The sequence below is a fragment of the Trichechus manatus genome, unplaced genomic scaffold (genome assembly GCF_000243295.1).
Source record: "Trichechus manatus latirostris isolate Lorelei unplaced genomic scaffold, TriManLat1.0 scaffold00131, whole genome shotgun sequence".
In the NCBI taxonomy this organism is placed as follows: Eukaryota; Metazoa; Chordata; class Mammalia; order Sirenia; family Trichechidae; genus Trichechus; species Trichechus manatus.
In genome coordinates this window covers 6,116,712-6,136,035 of record NW_004444067.1, presented here as the reverse complement: position 1 = coordinate 6,136,035, position 19,324 = coordinate 6,116,712, and the positions used below count along the sequence as shown (strand labels likewise).

Sequence of the window (19,324 nt, the reverse complement as noted above, 5' to 3'; positions counted from 1 at the left end):
TATTCTCCAGAAGGTAGCCCTCCCTCTCAATAATTTATAGATTCTTATGTTATATGCTCACCAAATTCATGGATCACATGAAGATTAGATATATCAAACATTATGAATAACAGATTCAGGACCCCTATATACTCTGAGGTCTTGAACAGTGGGTTGAATCTTTAACATAAAACTTAGCAGAGTTAATTACAATCAGTTCTGCTATAACGTGACCTATGCATGCTTAAAAGTCAGCGACTGCAAAATCACACTGTAAAAATCCCAGGGTTTATGGGGAAAATGGAGCCCTGGTGGCACAGTGGTTAAGAGCTCAGCCGCCAACCACAAGGTCGGCAGTTGGAATCCACCAGCCACTCCTTGGAAACCCTATGGGACAGTTCTACTCTGTCCTATAAGGTCGCTGTGAGTCAGAATCGACTCAACGGCAATGGGTTTTTTTGGATGGGGAAAATGGGGCCAGGGGCACAACACTCAAAAACTTTGTCAGTGACACGCAAACAGACAGGAACCTAGTGAAAATGGCGGTACAGTTCTACACGTGTTAGACGGTTAGTTGAGAAATACATAAATACTACAATAGTGAGTGTAAAAACGGCGTGGGGGCACTGTCTGACCTCCTCTAACTTCACAAGGAGGAAGGAGAGTCAAGATCAACAGCCCAAGGCTGATTCTTATGAGGTGGAGGTCAGACAAGTCTCCTCTCTCCACAGTCTTTACCAGTTCTGACACCAACCGTCCCTCCCATGGCACTCTCTACTTCTCTGCTGGGTTTAATAATTCACCGCGATGGCCACACAGAACTCAGAGAACATACTCACGATTATGGGGTTTATTAGGGAAGTAACAGATTACAATTCAGGCTCAGGAACACTCAAGGATACAGTTCTTCCATCAGGACAGTCTATTGCCAGCCATGCTCAAAGGCATACCTCTCCCTGGCCCTCAGTCTCTGCCCAGAGACACTCAGCTTTCTCTCTCCATGGGCCAAGAAGCCCACCACGCTGTCTCCTGCTGCCAGGTCTCTGCCACTGGGTCTCTCTCTCTCTCTCTGTGTCTCCTGGTTCTAGGAGCTTCTCAACACAGGGATCTCAGGTCCAAAGGACATGCTGGCTCCTGGCTGTTCCTCCATGGTAGTGGTGGGATTCTCTCTCTTTCCTGCCTCTGGGTGGCTCCTTTCAAGCCCACCGAGATGGCAAAACTAACTAATTCCCTCGGTGGGCCATAATTACCCTATGACACAGTCTTGCCCAATCACTTGGGTGGAAGTTACAAGACCATGGCTAGAAAGGCCACACAAAAGCTATCTTTAGCACCTCAGTGAGGATGGCGAGACTTTGTCTCACATACTTTGGACATGTTATCTGGAGGGACCAATCCCTGGAGAAGGACATCGTGCTCGGTAAAGTAGAGGGTCAGAGAAAAAGAGGACGATCCTCAATGAGATGGATTGACACAGTGGCTGCAACAATGGGCTCAAATATAGCAACAATTGTGAGGATGGTACAGGACTGGGCAACGTTTTGTTCTGTTTTACATGGGGTCACTATGGGTCAGAACCGACTCAATGGAACCTAACAACAACAACAACAGTAAATGTGACACTTCACCTTGGAAAAGACCTGAAGTTTGCTTGTGGAAGTGGGTATCAGAAGGGTTGTAGCCTGTGAGTTATTGTGAAATTGGAAGGAAATTTTTATCTATTGATGTGGATGGCGTGGCTCATAAAACCCGGGTGAACCGAGGTGGCAGGTAGATGTGGGAGGTGTGTATGCACGTGTGTTTTGTATGTTCACACACCGCTCAGTTCAGCTGGGGGCAGTTTTCTGTGTTCATCTAGTGTTTCTTACAGACCACCACCTGTTGGTCAGTGTGTCGTACTGTGGTCGCTTGTGTGTTGCTATGATGCTGGAAGCTATGCCACTGGTATTTCAAACACCAGCAGGGTCCCTCATGATGGGCAGGTTTCAGTGGAGCTTCCAGACTAAGACAGACTAGGAAGAAGGGCCTTGCACTCTACTTCTGAAGATCAGCCATGGATCACAACGGTCAGATCTTCAAGTGATAGTGGCGGTGATGCAGGACCAAGCAGCGTTTCGTTCCATTGTGCGTGGGGTCGCCAAGATGGCTCGATGGCAGCTACCAACAAGTCTTACAACCTTGTGAAGTAGGTGCAGTTATCCCATTTTATAGACAAGGAAATTGAGGCACAGAGATTTACAGAACTGGCCGGGTATCACATAGCTGGCAGGTGATGGTGTAGTATTTGACTTCAAGGAGTTTGTCTCCAGAATTTGCACTTGACGTGGATGGAAGGAACATGTGTACAAAGGCTTAGGGGTTTTAGTGTTCTCTACACTGAGCTCCGCCTCCAGCAACAGATCAACAACCAAAAAAAAAAAAAAAACACATGGCTTCTCTGACGCCTTCCTGGGACATGGATGCAAAGAAAACAGGAAGCGATAAGCCCTGTCCATTTCACTCAGGACATACCACGCTGGAGAATTCAGTCTTGTTCCAGGCACCACTCTCTAGGGGGCGGGGTATAAATACACTGGATTTAGGGGGATATAAATAAACACATGTCCAATGGAAAGTAAGCAAGATGGTGAAGGAATTTAAAGCTCTGTCAGAGGAGAAGCTGGGAAGGAAATTAGGACATTTAGAAGCGAAAAACACCAGGTCTATGTGAGAGTTTTCCTGGAATATTTAAATGGTTAGAAAACATCAAGAAGATCTGGGATAAAATCCTTTGTTTGCTTGCTTTTTCCTTGAGCCCATGGAGCAGAACAGGACACATGCAATAGGGCTGATATTTATTGAATACTTATCCAGTTACAGACCTTTTGGAAATATCATCTCAATTATCCTGGCAACAACCCTGTGATACAGCTCTTGATATTCATCCTCATTATATAGATGAAGAACTTGAAGCAACGGAGATGAAGTGATTTGCCCAGTCACATTAGGCAGAGCAGGGATTTGAACCTAGGCAGTTTGACTTTGAAAACTCTACTCTTCATCCCCAAGCAGAAGAAACAAATTTTGCCTCCATATAATGACGAACTTTCTGGAAGTCAAAAGTGCTCTGGGATAGACCATGCTGCTTCTGGAAGTTGTCAATGTCCAGTCACCGGAGCTGTTCCCAAGCCTGAACCAAGCCATGGTGTTTTCAATCACCTCATATGCAGGCGAAAGCTGGACAATGAGTAAGGAAGCCCAAAGAAGAATGGATGCCTTTGATTTATAGTACTGGTGATGAATACTGACTACACCATGGATGGCCAAAAGAGCGAACAAATCTGTCTTGGAAGTACAACCAGAACCTTCCTTAGAAGGAAGGATGGTGAGACTTTGTCTCACGTACGTTGGACATGTTATCAGGAGGGACCAATCCCTGGAGAAGGACATCATGCTTGGTAAGGTAGAGGGTCAGCAAAAAAGAGGAAGACCCTCAACAAGATGAACTGACACAGTGGCTGCAACAATGGGCTCAAACACAGCAATGATTGTGAGGATGGTGCAGGAGTGGGCAACATTTCGTTCTATCATACATGGGGTCACTATGAGTCAGAACTGACTCAATGGTACCTAACAAGAACAACGACATAGCTATTGAAGAGGTGGTTGAATGACCACTTGAGGTGCTACATAAAGGCTATGCAAAGGCAGGTTGAATAAGATTAGCTTTAAAGTTTACTTTCAAAACTTGCTATGGTTCTAGTAGGGAGTTGACAAAGCATGTTTCAAACAAAATACAATGAAAAAAACTCAAACCAAAAAACAAGACTGAGCAACAACAGTGAGCAGCAACTAGTATAAACTTGTTAATGTCTTCATCATCCAGCTATTCCTGGGTACAGTTTTGTAATAACTTGATCTAAGGAAGAAGATTCATTTCCATTTTGAGAGGTGTAAATTCATTAAGCATGGCTCTCTATAGGGTAAATAGACAATCTAAAATGCAGAGAAGATTAAAGGTATATTTAAAATATCTTTGCTTCATGGAACCTGGGAAATATAAACTGAAGGGCCTTTAAAATATTCCCTCCCTTCTTAAAACAAAACAAAACTTAAAAAAAAAAAAAAGTCCTCCGATCATACTGTTTCCTTTCAGCTCTGTACCATCTCGTGAAGAAGTTGTGTAGGCTTCTGTCTCCACTTCCCTTCTTCCCACTCACTACTCAACTGGCTATCCTCTGGCTCCCCTAACCCCCCTCCCTGTCCCTCAGCCCAATAGACCATCCTAAGTCCCAAATCTGCAGTATCTGAACCACCCATTCATTTTTCAGTGCTCCATTTCCTGGTCTTTGTGAGAGATCACAGGCTCTTGGTTTTCTTCTCATGCCTGGACACTCATTCCTAGTCCCTTTGGTCAACTCATTTTTTTCTTCACCAATCTGCTAATAGTTGTCCATCTTCATGCTTCCATCATCTTTCATCTTGTCTTATTTTACACTCTCCATCTCAGCGTCTTTTGAGCATTCTTCTCTTTCCACCAGCCCTTAAATGATGGGGTTCAAGGGTCCTCTTTTGTCCCCATTCCAAGCAACGGAGCAATCATGTCTACTCCTATGGCGTTGGACATCACCCAGTTGGTGATGAGTCTCTCCACTGACTCATATCTCTCCGAGTCACAGAGCCATGCGTCCAACTGAGAACTGTACATCTCCTCTTAGACATCTCCAGATAGCTTAACTCAGCAAGTCCAAAATGGCACTCTTGCTCTCCCTGCCGGCCCTTCCTCTCCCTTCTCCCCCATCTTGGTGTCTCCAGTAATCTGTGAGTCATCGTCCTTTTTTCCCTTTACCCTCTATCTAACCTAGCATCTAGTACCATCTCTTCTACCACCCAAATATCTCTCAAACCAGTTGGCTTTTTCCATCCTCATTGCAATTGCTCTTGCTCAGGACATTGTCAGTTCTGTACACTCTGTTCCTTTCTTGTCTCTCTAACCTCATCTCTTGCTACCATATCTTCATACTCTGCACTCCAGCAAGACTGAATATTCTCAGCCCTGGAACATAGTTTCTCTCTCACTTGCCAGCCTTTGCACAAGCTATTTCCTCTTCCCAGGGCAGTAAATAACTTCTACTTTTTGTTTGGGTAATTCATATTTATTCTTCAGGCATCTGTTTCAATGTCATCTCTGTTGTAAATCTTCCCAACATTGCAAATTAAGGTGCCCTTCTATACACTCCCATGGTACCCTATACTTTCCCCAGTGATGGAATTTAATGTAGGACCGTAACTGCCTGTTTACTCATCTATATCTCCTGTTAGGTTTTTTTTTTTTTTTTTAAATGGGGCCCTGGTGGCACAGTGGTTAAGAGCTATGGCTGCTAGCCAAAAGGTCAGCGGTTCAAATCCACCAGCTGTTCCTTGAAAACCCCATGGGGCAGTTCTACTCTGTCCTATGGGGTTTTGTTTTTAATAGTAAAACTTAATTTCCATTTCTATTTCCTTTAACATACTTTCAAATTAGGTCTGTTCCTCTGAGTAGGGCATGGAGTTCCAGGGCCCCATATGTTGACACCTAACATTCTGCCCATTGAGAACTTATCTATAGATACAGAAAGAGGAGACTCCATCAATATACAAGAATCGAATTTTGTGAGGGTGGAATAATTAGCTCTTATGATGTATCGTCACCACCTCTGTTGGGTCATAATGATAATGACCGAATTTTTTTTCTTGCAAAGGTTAGCGTTGTTTTCTATTTTGTTTTTAAGTAAAAGGTCAGAATCTGTGAAAATGCTTAAGCCTTCTCCTTATTTCTCTTACTTTTAAAATAGCAGATGTTTGGAGATTTTTAATTCTTCATGAGTTCAAGCTGGGACATGACTGTGATTGATGCGGTCTGTTTAACATACTGAGGAGCCCTGGTGGCGCAGTGGTTAAAGCGGTTTTCGGTTTGAACCCACCAGCCACTCCTTGGGAGAATGATGTGGCAGTCTGCTTCCATGAAGATTACAGCCTTGGAAACCCTGTGGGAAAGTTCTACTGTATCCTACAGAGTCACTATGAGTCGGAATAACTTGACAGCAATGGGTTTTTTGGTTTTGTTTTGTTTTTTTTAATCCAACATACTAACTTCAAGTTTGGTGACCATCAGCAAACTGGCACCTGCAATTAAGCCCGCAGGCATAAATTTTCCAGAGTGGTAGAATCTCACTCCCATAATGCCAGCCAAGGTCCCAGACATAGCTCGGAAAACCCAAACATTCCTGGGATCCTGAGACAGCTGGTAAGCACCCAGGCCTGCTAACCCTCCAAAGAGGAGCCCAGCAGCCAGGGGTGGGCCGTTACCTGCATCTGCACAGCCAGTGATCCCCCCAGAAGTGACCAGTGCTGCATAGCCACAGCCAAGCCAATGCAAGGCACCAGTGGGCATTGTTCTCCTCCCGCTCTGTCCAACCCAGAGAGGACACCAGGCCTGCACCGGAACCGCTCTCCCACGGTCAGCTCCAGGCACAAGCGAGCAGAGGCTTCCTTCCATTCGCTTGTTAATTCCAAGGACTGAGACAGTTTTATTGCTGGCATGTAGTAGATTCTCAGTAAGCATTTGCTGGATGGATATGAAAAGACCGCGGTCCTAGGCCATGTTTTGCAGCCAATTCATCTTTGCCCACTCTTGGCTGTTGCACCTTATTGCATGCACTGAATTATGCAATAATATTTCATCACAACAGAATATTGTCTGATACAGTGCCTCCTAGGTTGGGAAGGGGTTAATGCGAGGACCACAGAAGTCAGAATCTTCAGAGTTTGGACATAAAAGTAGCCACTTAGAAGGATAAATTTGCCCGTGTGTCTTATGAACTTGGTCTTAGGTTTGCAAGATTTTGGGGATCATTAACTCTGTATTTCAGATTTGTTTTTAGGGAGTCCATAATAAGACCACACTGTGGTGCACTCATTGATAATGTGGTAAGAAAATAATTACATGCCAGAAAGTGCACTTTCTTAAACCATTAATCAAGGGAACTTATTCAAAGTTGAATAATGGGAAAAAAGGAAAGATCAGACCTATTTATCATTACAAAGCACTTACACTTCAATTTTAGAGGAAATACTTTGTAACCCCAAATTTTGACCAAATAAATTATTTTGCAGGTATTAAATATCATAGAGATATGGTACCCATATAGGATGGTGGGCTGTCTTGATAATTTGGTCAATGGATCGTTTCCTTTTAAAAGTGGATAATGTATATGGACCGTTCACTTGTGGGAAATACTGATGAGATAAATTCTTCAGGAAAGGGATAACTTTCCAGTTCAGAGTGGTTTCAATCGACAAAGAAAACTGAGATATGACTTCTGTGTCACAGAAAGTAGCTGTATTAAAGAGTTCCTTTGTATATGTAATAAAATAGAAGACATTTTAAGCACTTAGAGTGTTCCACATCTAAGATAGCAGCTCCAGTAAGACTAGATCTCACTTATCCTATTGTGGTGGAGTGGTAATATATGATCCATGATTTTGTTTGAAATATTGGGTCACTTTCCTTTGATTTTCAAGTCGCCCCACTTGCCCACGCTACTTTAATGCACTATCACTGCTATATCCTAGTGCCTTTTCCAGCCGGGGAGGCTCTGCGCCAGGTAGGCTTCTCAGGTGCAAGTCAGCCCTCCAAGGAGATAGCTTCAAAGCCATGCCTTTCTGATAACAGGAAATGACAGGCTCATGTTCTAGAATACAATGACTGGGCCAGGAAAGAAAGATATACAGGATTTGAAATCAACATTTAGGCCTGACCATTAAAAAAAAAAACAAAAACAAACTGAAGTTAATAACATGTGCTATGGGCTCTTGGTGGAAATTTATAAATAAACCCACCGGATAAAGCATGTATTTCCTTTGTTCTGCATTCAAAGGCCTTTTTTATGCAAAGCTTTAGGCTAATCAAGAAAATTAGATCAAGGAAACTCGTTGCAGAGAGTTAATTCTGACTCACAGCCACCCTCTAGGACAGAGTAGAACTGCCCCATAGGGTTTCCAAGGAGTGGCTGGTGGATTCAAACGGCCAACCTTTTAGTTAGCAGCCGAGCTCTTAACCACTGCGCCACCAGGGCTCCAGATCAAGGAAAATTTGTGCTAAAACTTTTATATGGCTGTCTTTCAATAAAACTTCGATGTATCGCCTCTTCTCGTCTTTTGGCGACATGAAGACCAAAGGCAATCTCTCAATTGCTCCAAGTGATAAAACTGTGCTTGATAAAATAATATAAAATACAGATGACGTGTGTCATTTCCAGGCTAGGACGACCAGTGGCTATTATGTTTCTTTCCCCTTTGCCATGGAGACTGGCAATGCTTCAGCTGAGAGCTCAGTTAGCCTGCACCCCCAGCTGAGGACAGTGAAGAACAGAACCCAAAGATCTGTGATGGGCGTGGAGCCTGAGCAGGAAATAAACCTTGTCTTTAAAGTCACTGTAATTTTGGAGGTGTTTGTTACCTTGACTAACTTAGCCTATCCTGACTGACATTTATATATGGATATAGATTTAGATGCTCTATATAGTTGTCAATTTATAGTGTCTGTCAGTAGAGAAATAGGTATTTTTATGATTTTGTTACACACAGTTAGGTTGGGAAATATTTCTGTTTACCAAGCTGAAACGGAGAGGAGGTAACTACAGTTTAAGAAAGTTGGCTGTAAATAATGTCGCTTTTACTAGTAGAGTGGGAATGGCTTATTTACAAGATCCTTGAATACTTGTTGCCTTCTGAATGGGGCTCCCATCCTATCAGCATTCTCCAACTTTGGAAAGCTATTGGCTTCTCTGTCAGGGACCTACTTAAAAAAAAAATTCTCTATCTACGTCTATGTCTATGTCCATATTGATGTGTATCTAAGTCTGTGTCTATGTCTATGTGATGTCTATATTTATATCTCTGAATATGTCTATATGATATCTATATCCATCTGATGTCTGTGTCTGTATCTATGCGACACCTATGTCTCTATCTCTGTTATGTCTATGTCTAAGTCCATATGGTTATATATCTACCTAGCTATCTATTGGTCTAGGAGCATTGGTGATTCAGTGGCAAAATTCCAGGTTCAGTTCCTGACTAACGCACCTCATGCACAGCCACCACCCATTGAACAGGTTTCAGTAGTTTCCAGACTAAGATGGACTAGGAAGAAACGCCTGGCGATCAACTTCGGAAAATCAGCCAACGAAAACCCTGTGGATCACAACAGTCTGATGTACAGCTGATCGTGGGGGTGACACAGGAGCCAGCAGTGTTTCGTTCCATTGTGCACGGGGTCGCCGTGAGTCGGGGCAGACTCGACAGCAGCTAACAACACCGGCATCTGTTGGTGCTGGTTGTTCCCACTTACCACCAGACAAGCCTAGTAATGCTCAGGGGCTGCCTTGACTATTGGAATGTCTGTAGAATTAACCCAGGGGCTTGGCCCTGCGCAGTGAGTTAGCAACAGGTCAGAATTAATGGTGGTAGGCAACCCCCGTTAAGCCCCTGCCTCTGCCTTGAGAATCCTCTGGGGAGGGAGGCAAAGCTGTACATGTGGGCATTTGCTGGTGGACTATCGCAGAGGGAAACATCATACAAACGGACCTACCAAATACGGACCTCGCCTAATGCTATTTATGATCTGGATCGCTGATGTAAATCCAAATTAAGAGCTCTCTGCTCCAAAGGGCAGAGGCTGGGCCATGGATTCTCTTATTAAATGTGGCAATAATGTTAATAAACCCAAACCAAATCCATTGCCGTCGAGTCGGTTATAACTCATAGTGACCCTATAGGACAGTAGAACTGTCCCATAGGGTTTCCAAGGAGTGGCTGGTGGATTCGAACTGCCAACCTTTTGGTTAGTAACTGAGCTCTTAACCACTGCACCACCAGGGCTCCCTCTTATTAGAAGTAAACCACGAAAGGACATTGATAACAACCTCCCAATATGGCGTAGCTCTCTGGTGGACTTCAGCTCTTGGCCCCCCGAGCATGCCATGGAACCCTTCCAACACGGCCCCCCTCCTCTGCCCTGAGTTCTTGCATTTTCCAGGCAGAGCAGCCTGCCTTCACCACTCAGCAGCCGCCAGCACAGACCGCCAGAGCCTAACCACAAAACCCTGCCACTCACCGCCAATTAGCTTTGTTTTCACTGTAAACAGTGCCACCTTGAAGAAAAATACAGCCTCCCAGTGCACAAAACCATTTATCCCCTGCGCCCAAACAGGTGAGAGAGCCTTTGGCTTCTCGCTGCCTGAGACGTGGGACTTCGTGCTTTCTTTCTTGCAAAATGCATCCCTACGAGACCAGCAGGCAGCCCAGATGCCCAGTGAGTCGGGGGCTAGGCTTGGCTCTACAGACGCAGAAAGCGGAGAATGAGCAAGAACAACGATCCTATTCTCTACGTCCTTTCTGCAGGATTTTTTTTTTTTTTTTGTGGTGGTGGTTGTTTGAATCTGTGATAAACAGTCCGCGAACACAGAGTCTCAGTTGAGCCAAACTCCAAAGGCCGCGGCGCATAACACAAGGGCATCTTTTACATTGTGTGTTTCCCATCAATGAACGCCCGACCCTTATGCTTTCTTTGTTTAAAAGGAAAAAAAAAAAAAAAAAAGATCATACTTAAGCAAAAGTAAACCACAGCCTGATACTGTGCCAACAATGTTAACCAACTTCTCTCGAGCGCCTTTGAAGTTGGCGGGGGGCAACATGCTTGTGGTGCAAGGGAAGAGCGATACTTTAAGCGATTCCTTTTCATCCCTTTAACTTAATGAAAGATTAATGGCCTTGTTATTTTTGTTTCTGCTCCTTTTTTTCCCCCTTTAATTTCCCCCCGCCCTTGTTGAAATTGAAAATCCTGCCCTATAATGATTTTCTGGATCAGTGGGTTTTTTGAATACAACTCCTACCCCTTTGCCACCATCTGCAAACAGAGCCACCTACTCCAAGTCCAAAATACCCAGGTGCTTTCTAGGGAGGAACTCAATGGCCACCAGGCAGATGGGTGTCAGCACTGAAGCACTGGCTTGTGTTCAAACAAACCTTCCCCCTTTGAAATGGACTGGAATACCCGCGCATGGATTTCTTTTTTTTTTTTTTTGTCTTGAAGATTCAATGTTGTGTTTTCTGGCACCATCTTGGGAGGCTGGCCACACAATCATCAGCAGGTGATTGTACATTATGACCTGGCCGATTGTTCTGGTGATGAGGCAGAAAAGCTCAGCCAGAAAATCATTAAATAGGTGATAGGTTTCCCCCAGCCTTGCTCTTCTCCCAGTCTTCCTAATGCTACTCGGTGGCAATTCCATCCGCTGATTGTGCACTCCAAAAACGTAGGTGTCATTCCTGGTACCAGTTGTGCTCATGGTCAGTCAATCAGCAAGACTTGTTCCAACCTCCCAACTATGGCCAAGGTTGACTACTTCTGTTCACGTCCCCTTCCACCTTGTCTGGGGGCATAGGCTCAGATTTCCCTGCTTCCCTTCCTGTCCCGCTGGCCTTTTTTGCTCTGCAGCCATTGGGCTCTTTTAAAATTAGATCATGCCACCTTGTACTTCAAACCTTCAGGGGTTCCACAATTCTCACCCCACATGACGGCCCTGCATACCTCTTGTTGGCACTGCACAGACCTTCTTGTTCCTCTGTTGGCCGTCTTGGCTCCACCTCAAGCCCTCCCCCAGTCCTCACTTGATTGGCTCCTTTGGTTTTCTCAGGACTCAGCAAAGTGTACCCCTCAAGTACCCGCACTCACACAATCTAAAGCATCCTCCTCAGCCTGCTTCCCTGCTGGTGTTACTCTCAATTCCTTTACCCCCATTTTATTTTCTTCAGTGCCTTATCTTCACCTGAGTTTATTTACCTGTGGATGATCCTACTCATTCTACCGGAGTGTAAGCTCCGTGAAAATGGGCACCTGGGTGGTCTTGTTACTCAACGGTTATTTGTGGGTGCCCCCTCTGTGCCAAGTGTGCGTCTAGGCGGTGGGGGACCTGCATCCTCTCATCACAGAATGAGTGGTGTTGGTCTTCCTGGTGGCCCCCGTCATAAAAGGCGCCATGTATAAACTGCGTTTCAGTAGCAGAGCCCCACAGAGGATGGTAGAGATGCCCTCAGCTATTCGACAGATGAAATCAGGGTAATCCATGTGACTATCCAAAGGAGAGATTAAGAATGAGGTCAAAAGTCCCAAGTTCATTCACTTGGATATAATCATACATTTAGCTTATACTCGGCCAGTTTCTGCAAATTTAGTGGTCTGATTACAAAATGAGCCCCAAGGGAACAATCTAGAAATTATGCTGCCTAGGATGGGGTAGCGCCTAATTGCTCCATGGTTCTGCTCCGTAAAATATAGTCAAGCTGATTATTAAAGGTAATAAACAACTTTTATTTCTTCATAGTTTCCATTTCAGGTAAATTGCATGAAACCCATAAAGGCTCAGTCCAATGCCACCTGGTCGTGAGGCCTGCCCACCTCCTTCCAGGTGGGCTGGGTCACCTGTGTTCCTCGGTGATCTCCCAGGCCTGCTCTCTGCATCTCGTGTTTCACTTGGACCTTCTAGAGCTAGGTGCCTTTCCCAGAGTACCCGGAGACCTCCTTGAGCGCTGAGAGTGTGCTTTATCGTCTTATCCCATGGTGGATAGCTTGGTAAACAAATGTTTAATACATACATCTGTGAAGGAAAGGAACAAAACCTATAGCTCAGGTTAAGACCATCGCATCAGCAGCGGGAATGCACAAAAGGCACAGAGCATAGCCGTTCTGCTCCTCCATGGGTACAAACATACCCATAATTCTATATTTTTTCAAATATTATGTGTGTGTGTGTGCACATACACACACGCACGATGTTTGAAAATGTATGAGACATACTAGATTCTCCCAAATTCTAGCTACATCAATGACTGTAATATTTTCATTCCAGTGACCATCACCTGTGTGTCAGTTTGTTGTACGGTGGTGGCCTGGGTGTTGCTGTGATGCTGGAAGCGATGCCACGGGTACTTCAAATAGCAGCAGGGTCACCCATGGTGGACAGGTCTCAGCAGAGCTTCCAGACTAGGACAGACTAGGAAGAAAGGCCAGTGATGTACTTCCAAAAACCAGCCATTGAAAACCTTATGGGTCACAACAGAACACTGTTCGATACAGTGCTGGAGGATGAGCCTCCTAGGTCGGAAGACGCTACACAATAGCGGCAACAAGGGACTCAGACCTGCCAATGATCGTGAAGACGGTACAGGCAGCGTTTTGTTGTGGTCGACACGGGGTTGCCATGAGTCGGAGTTGACTCCCTGGCAACTAACAACAACCAATTCCAGTGAAAATGTGTGGGAGGGAATTCGGTGAATCCTGTGATTCTCCGACTTAGGATTTCAAATCCACTTTTGATATTTTATAGCTGATTTACCTGCCAGTCACTGTACGTGCAAAGAGTCTTGAGGTGTGTACCCCTGATACAAATCATCCCAAGAATGTGATTGCTGTCTTGTTTCCAAGCAAACAATGGACATGTCAGGTCGACACTAAGACCCTGTGCTCAGGTAAATTTAGTGAAGACAGATTCTGATGCAGGACCCTACTAGATTCCCTTCCTCTAATAACCCAAGTTGATTTCAGATCAGGAATCACAGTAGTCTAATATTATGAAAATTAAACAGAAATTTTCTGCCATTACACCAAGCAGCCTGCTTAATAAATCAGTAATGAAAAGGAATAATTTATTATGGCTTGTGAATTCTGACAGCTCTAAAAAGATGTCCTTTCTCTTCCCCCAGAGGGAGAACGGAATTTTCTTTTTACCTTCAGTATACTGGCACTGAGCGTAATTTCTCTGTCTGTAGAACTTTACTACTGAAGAGGAGAAGGGATTAGATTTTTACATCACAACCTATTTTAAGCAATTATAATCCACAAGTAATCTTTCTCACTCATCCCCCCTGAGGCAAGGAAGATGTAAGAGATGTTCTTGGATCTCAGTTTAGATCAGTGTTTGCATTCCTACCAGCTGCATTAGCTGGATTCTGGGGTGCCAAGCCCATTTGTCTCAGATACAGCAAGAACACGGTGCTGGTTCACAAAGGAGGTTTTGCCGATTGAGGATCATTAGTACCATCCAACAACATAGTGTACCCCTCCTTTTGGATCCCTGGTGTTGCAGTGGTTAAGAGCTGAGGCTGCTAACCAAAGGGTTGGCCGTTCGAATCCACCAGCCACTCCTTGGAGACCCTATGGGGCAGTTCTACTCCGCCCTAAAGGGCTGCTCTGAGTCAGAATCAACTCGACGCAATGGGTTTTTTTTGTTCATTTACCCTTCCTTTGTGCTCGAACATACCTTCTTGGTCTTCAGCCTTCATGTGCCAGTGAGTGATGGAATTTCTTGCGGTTTTATTTTAAACCATATGGGAGGTAACTACCTGGCTTTTCTTCAGTTCACTTAAATTTCTGGTAGTTCTCAGCATTAGGCAGTGGTGTGCTGGGGCCAGCTCACACAGAGAGCCAGTGTTACGCTTTTAGGAATTGTGTGAGCTGCATATTAAACATAGCCATATTAAAAATTAAATTATATAAATTTACAATGAAATAAATTATGTTAAAAACAAAGACAAGAAATACTTGAGATGTAGCACTTCCCAATTATTTTTTCTATATTGTGCTATTATCTACTCACTTGAGATTAATATGTCTAGTATATCCATACTAAAGACTACTCTGTAACAGAGGCCTACAGTATCTCTTCTCAACTCCCTGTTTGTGATGTCATACCGCCATCTTGAAATTGGCCATGGTGGCAGTATTTACACCATGGAAATTGGCAAACATTACCAACCAAGGGTGTGTTGTTGTTTTGTGTTGTCTCCTGGAGAGCCAGTGGTTAAGCACTTACCAGCACACCAGTGGGGGTGGAGGGTGGGGATGAGTAGAGAGATACCTGGGCTGAAAATTAGACATGTGAGGCCAACACTCTTCTAATTTTTAAAGATTTAAGTAATGGATCCCTCTGCTTAATTCTTATCACGTCAACAGCCTTGCAAAACAGGCACTGTGATCCTCATTTTGAAAATGAGGACGCTAAAGCCCAGAGACATTAAGTAACTGTGTAAGGACACCCCGCGTGGCAATGAGAGCAACTCGCTCTGGAAACGGGTCTGTCTAATGCTTACACTCAAATCCTGTCCACACTTGGCTGCTGTTTCTCCCCTTCCTTCTTTTCTCCTCCTTCTGCCATTATTTTTTTTCTTTCCCATGAGGAAGCTCCACGCCCCTGGGGAGCAGTGACTAGTCCCCGCCACCTTGCCATTCCCTGTCCTCCCACACAGCCTGACACCCATGCTTGTAAACCCGAATTCAATGTCCTTCTCCACCCCTTGACGTCAGGCGCCCTGTGAGCAGGTCTGTCTCATTTACTAATGTCTCTTGAAATGTCTGATACATGCCTGGGGCAGAGTGGGTGTCCAGTACTATCTATTAAGTAAATAAATAAGAAAAAGATGGAAAAGTTGAGTCTAGAAAAGTCTCCCCTTTTCTAGTGGGAAGATGTTGCGTCCTCCTGAATGCATAAGTCCTATGTGGGGACAATTCTAGATGGCATAGAGGAGATTTGTTTGCTCAGCTCTTCGCAGGAGAAGGCTCAGCGGAAACCTGGCTCCGCTGGGTTTTCTCTCCAGTTTACGACTTGTGCCTGTAGGATTAGACATGTCGGACGTGTTCATTAAGCAGCCTCATCCCACCCACCAGCCCCCACCCTTCACACCTATCCTTTGAATCTTTTCAACAAGTAATAAAAGTTGGCTTGACCTTAAACATCCTTCACACCAGAAGAAATGCATTGATGATGGATTGTTCCTCTAAATTATTCTGGGTTAAGGATAGTGTTTGATCCAGCTTGTGTCCTCTGAGGGCAGGTAGTAAGTGTTGGCTGAATGAAAAGATGGAGCTCGAAGGTGGGGTTGGAATCCCTGGGTGGCGCAGACGGTTCATGAGCTTGGCTGCTAACCGAAAGGCTGGAGGTTTGAGTCCATCCAGAAGCCCTTCAGAAGAAAGGCCTGGTGACCTACTTCTGAAAAAGACACTGAAAACCCTACGGAGCACAGTTGTACTCTGACACACATGGGTGGCCATGAGTTGGAGTCGACTCAGTAGCAACTGTTTTTTTTTTTTTAATTATGTGTAATTATGTGACTTGCCTGTCAATGTGTGTCACTGTGGTGCTTGCATGTTGCTGTGATGCTGGAAGCTAAGCTACCGGTATTTCAGATACAAGCAGGGTCATCCATGGTGGACAGGTTTCAGTGGAGCCTCCAGATTAAGACAGACCAAGAAGAAAGGCCTGGCAATCTACCTCCAAAAATCAGCCACTGAAAAGCCTATGGATCACAGCAGAATATTGTCCAATGGAGTGTTGGAAGATGAGCCCTCTGATTCGGAAGACACTCAAAATACACAGTGGCTGCAGCAATGATCTCAAGCATACCAATGATTGTGAAGATAGTGCAGGACCAGGCAACGTTTCGTTCTGTTGTGCGTGTCACTATGAGTCGGAGACAACTTGACAGTAACCAACAACAATTAAGAGGAGGAGGGAGTGGCCCACTGTGAAGGCTTCTCTTCCACTGCACTGCTACAGGTACATCACTTTGGTTTCTTGTGAGTAAAATTCGTCTTTGCCCAGGATGCTTTTGTAGGCTGCTAGCCCCTTAGAGTGCTGCTGTCTTAGAGATGCAACAAGAAGGAGGACCCTGAGTTAGAACATCTTGGTTTCAACCCAGCTGGTCATTTAGGCAACGTGGAAGTCCAGCCTTCCCTAACTCCCTTATCTACGAAACAGGGGTAGTTACAAATTTCATTCAGCTCCCCCAATGAGCACCTGAGGGACCCAGGTAACTGACTCAGCTCCTCTAAGTCTCGGATTCCTGATCTGTAGAACAGGGACTACCTCTCCCTCCTAGTGTTGTTGGAAGGGTTTAATGGGATATGGTGGGTACAGCAGCTGGCACAAGATAGGCACCCGATAAATAAAACCTGCTGTTATTATTACTATTTATAAAAAGAATCAGTTCAGTTTCCCCCTGTATTGAGTGGCTGGGGAATTATTGGGCACACCCAACAACATTTAATGTGTACTTAGGAAGCATTGTCATTATTAGTTGCTGCCGAGTCAGCAAGTACAACAGAAAGAAACATTGCCCGGTCCTGCACCATCTTCATGATCGTTGGTCTGCTCGAGTCCACTGCTGCAGCCACCGTGTATTCTGAGTGCCTTCCAACCTAGGGGGCTCATCTCCAGCACTATATCAGACGATGTTCTGTTGAGATCCATAGGGTTTTCACTGGCTGATTTTCAGAAGTAGATTGCCAGACCTTTTTTCCTAGTCTGTTTTAGTCTGGAAGCTCCACTGGAACCTGTCCACCATGGGTGACCCTGCTGATTTGAAATACCTGTGGCATAGCTTCCAGCATCACAGCAACACGCAAGCACCGCAGTGCAACAGATTGACAGAGGGTGATGGCACACAGTAGGCACCTGATAAATAATACCTGCTGTTATAACTATTTATAAAAAGAATCTGTTTTCCACTTGTATTTAGTGTTTGGGGCAAGTGTTAGGATCACCTAACAATGTTTAACGTGTACTTATGAAATACTCTGTATGTGGGTACCAGAAAATTGTGTAGGTAACTAGGCCGCGCCACCCAAGAAGAAGAAACAACACACGGGGAAGGAAGAGAGAATGGAGTTGTTGCTACATGACCACATCAATCAGCATGGCCTCGTGGTGCCTTCCAACTGGGTGATCCGCGTATTCTCCTACGAAGAATAGATCTAAGTTACGACAGAAGAAAACATCCTAGACTCTCATTATGGAAAAGGGCTGCTTCTAAAGCTCATTTAGCCAACAAGGAGGAGTGACAGCTGAAGACAGCACACCTTAGTCTCTTTTGAGACTTAAAGGCATGTGTGTTTGAGTGGGTGTGTATGTTTGTACATATTTGAACCCAGTCACGTTGAACTTGTGCGTTCTCAAAGTCCTGCAAACGCTGTCTCCTTCCAAATGAACAGAACTTGCTCCTTGGATAAACCCATTGATGTCTGCAGGGGACACCTCTGTGAACATCCCCAGAGAGACTAGGGCTTTTAACACAGAAATTTAGGTGGGGGGAGGCTTTGCTTCCTAATCACGTACATCAAACACAGTCAAAATCCCACCTAAAGTTTTTTTTGGAAAATCAATGAATGGATCATGATCAAAGTGTTTGAATTTTCTGGCTTCCCCAAATAACACTATTCTTGATGATACATTAAAAGAAGATTGTGCGTAAAGGCATAAGGACACTTCTCCATTTGGTTTTTCAGTACACCGTGGTGCTGGCCGCACAAAAGGCCATCGAACGCATAGTCTCTTTCTTCTTTTATCCTAAAAAAAAAAGCCTTCTAATCCATCACCAGGGCCATGCTGTGTTTATAAACCCAATTTATAAATTATAGTTTCAATTATTCATTTGTTCATTCATTCATTCACTCAACAAATATCTACCATGTACTTGCTATGTGGGGCCCCTGAGGAGTGCAAATGGTTAAGCACCCGACTACTAACTGAAAGATTAGCGATTTGAACCCACCCAGGCAGTTCTACTCTGTCCTACAGGGCCATTATGAGCCAGAATCGACTCCACAGCAAAGAGTTTAGAGGTGCCTTGGAAGAAAATCCTGGCAATCTGTTTCTGAAAGGTCACAGCTATTGAAAACTCATGAGTCAGAATTGACTCCAGGGCAGCTGGTTCCTGGTTTACCTACTATGTGCCTGTCACCATTCGAGGCACTGAGGATACTGCCGGGAACAAGACAGACAAAAACCCTGCCTTCATGGGACTGACCTTCTAGTGGGGATAACCTGGCATTCAACAAGACCAAGAAGTCACTTGTATAGGGAGTTAGACGGTGACAAAAACAAAAACAAAAACAAAAAAACACACCCGCTGCCGTTGAGCCCATTCCGACTCACAGCGACCCTGCAGGACAGAGTAGAACTGCCCCATCGGGTTTCCAAGGAGCGGCTGGTGGATTCAGACCGCTGACTTTCTGGTTAGCAGCTGTAGCTCTTAACCGTGTGCCATCAGGGCTCCATATATATGTATAATAATATATTAATGTAATACATATATCACTACAGGAAGCTGCCACAGCATGACAAACTGACAGATAAATGGTAGTTTTGACTATGCAAAGGCATTTGACTGTGTGGATCATAACGAATTACAGATAACATTGCGAAGAATGAGACTTCCAGAACGCTTAATTGTGCTCACAAGGAACCTGTACATAGACTAAGAGGCAGTC

General features: G+C 44.6%; 1 protein-coding gene across 1 annotated transcript; it reads right to left on the bottom strand.

Moving 5' to 3' along the window:
• Positions 1-5,817: 5,817 nt before the first annotated feature.
• Positions 5,818-6,391, bottom strand: LOC111822117 (transmembrane protein 14C). The gene is made up of 2 exons (XM_023739302.1): positions 6,084-6,391; positions 5,818-5,869 (listed from the first exon to the last, which is right to left on the bottom strand). Exons 1-2 carry the CDS (start codon positions 6,389-6,391, stop codon positions 5,818-5,820), a joined length of 360 nt encoding a protein of 119 aa, XP_023595070.1.
• Positions 6,392-19,324: the final 12,933 nt, after the last annotated feature.

Excerpts from the sequence above, each read along its gene's own strand:
- LOC111822117 (XM_023739302.1), bottom strand. The coding sequence starts at position 6,391 with ATGCCCACTGGTGCCTTGCATTGGCTTGGCTGTGGCTATGCAGCACTG. Across the intron at positions 5,870-6,083 it reads ACCAAACTTGAAGTTAGTAT|TATGTTAAACAGACCGCATC; the intron begins GTTGGATTAAAA and ends AGGGCTCCTCAG.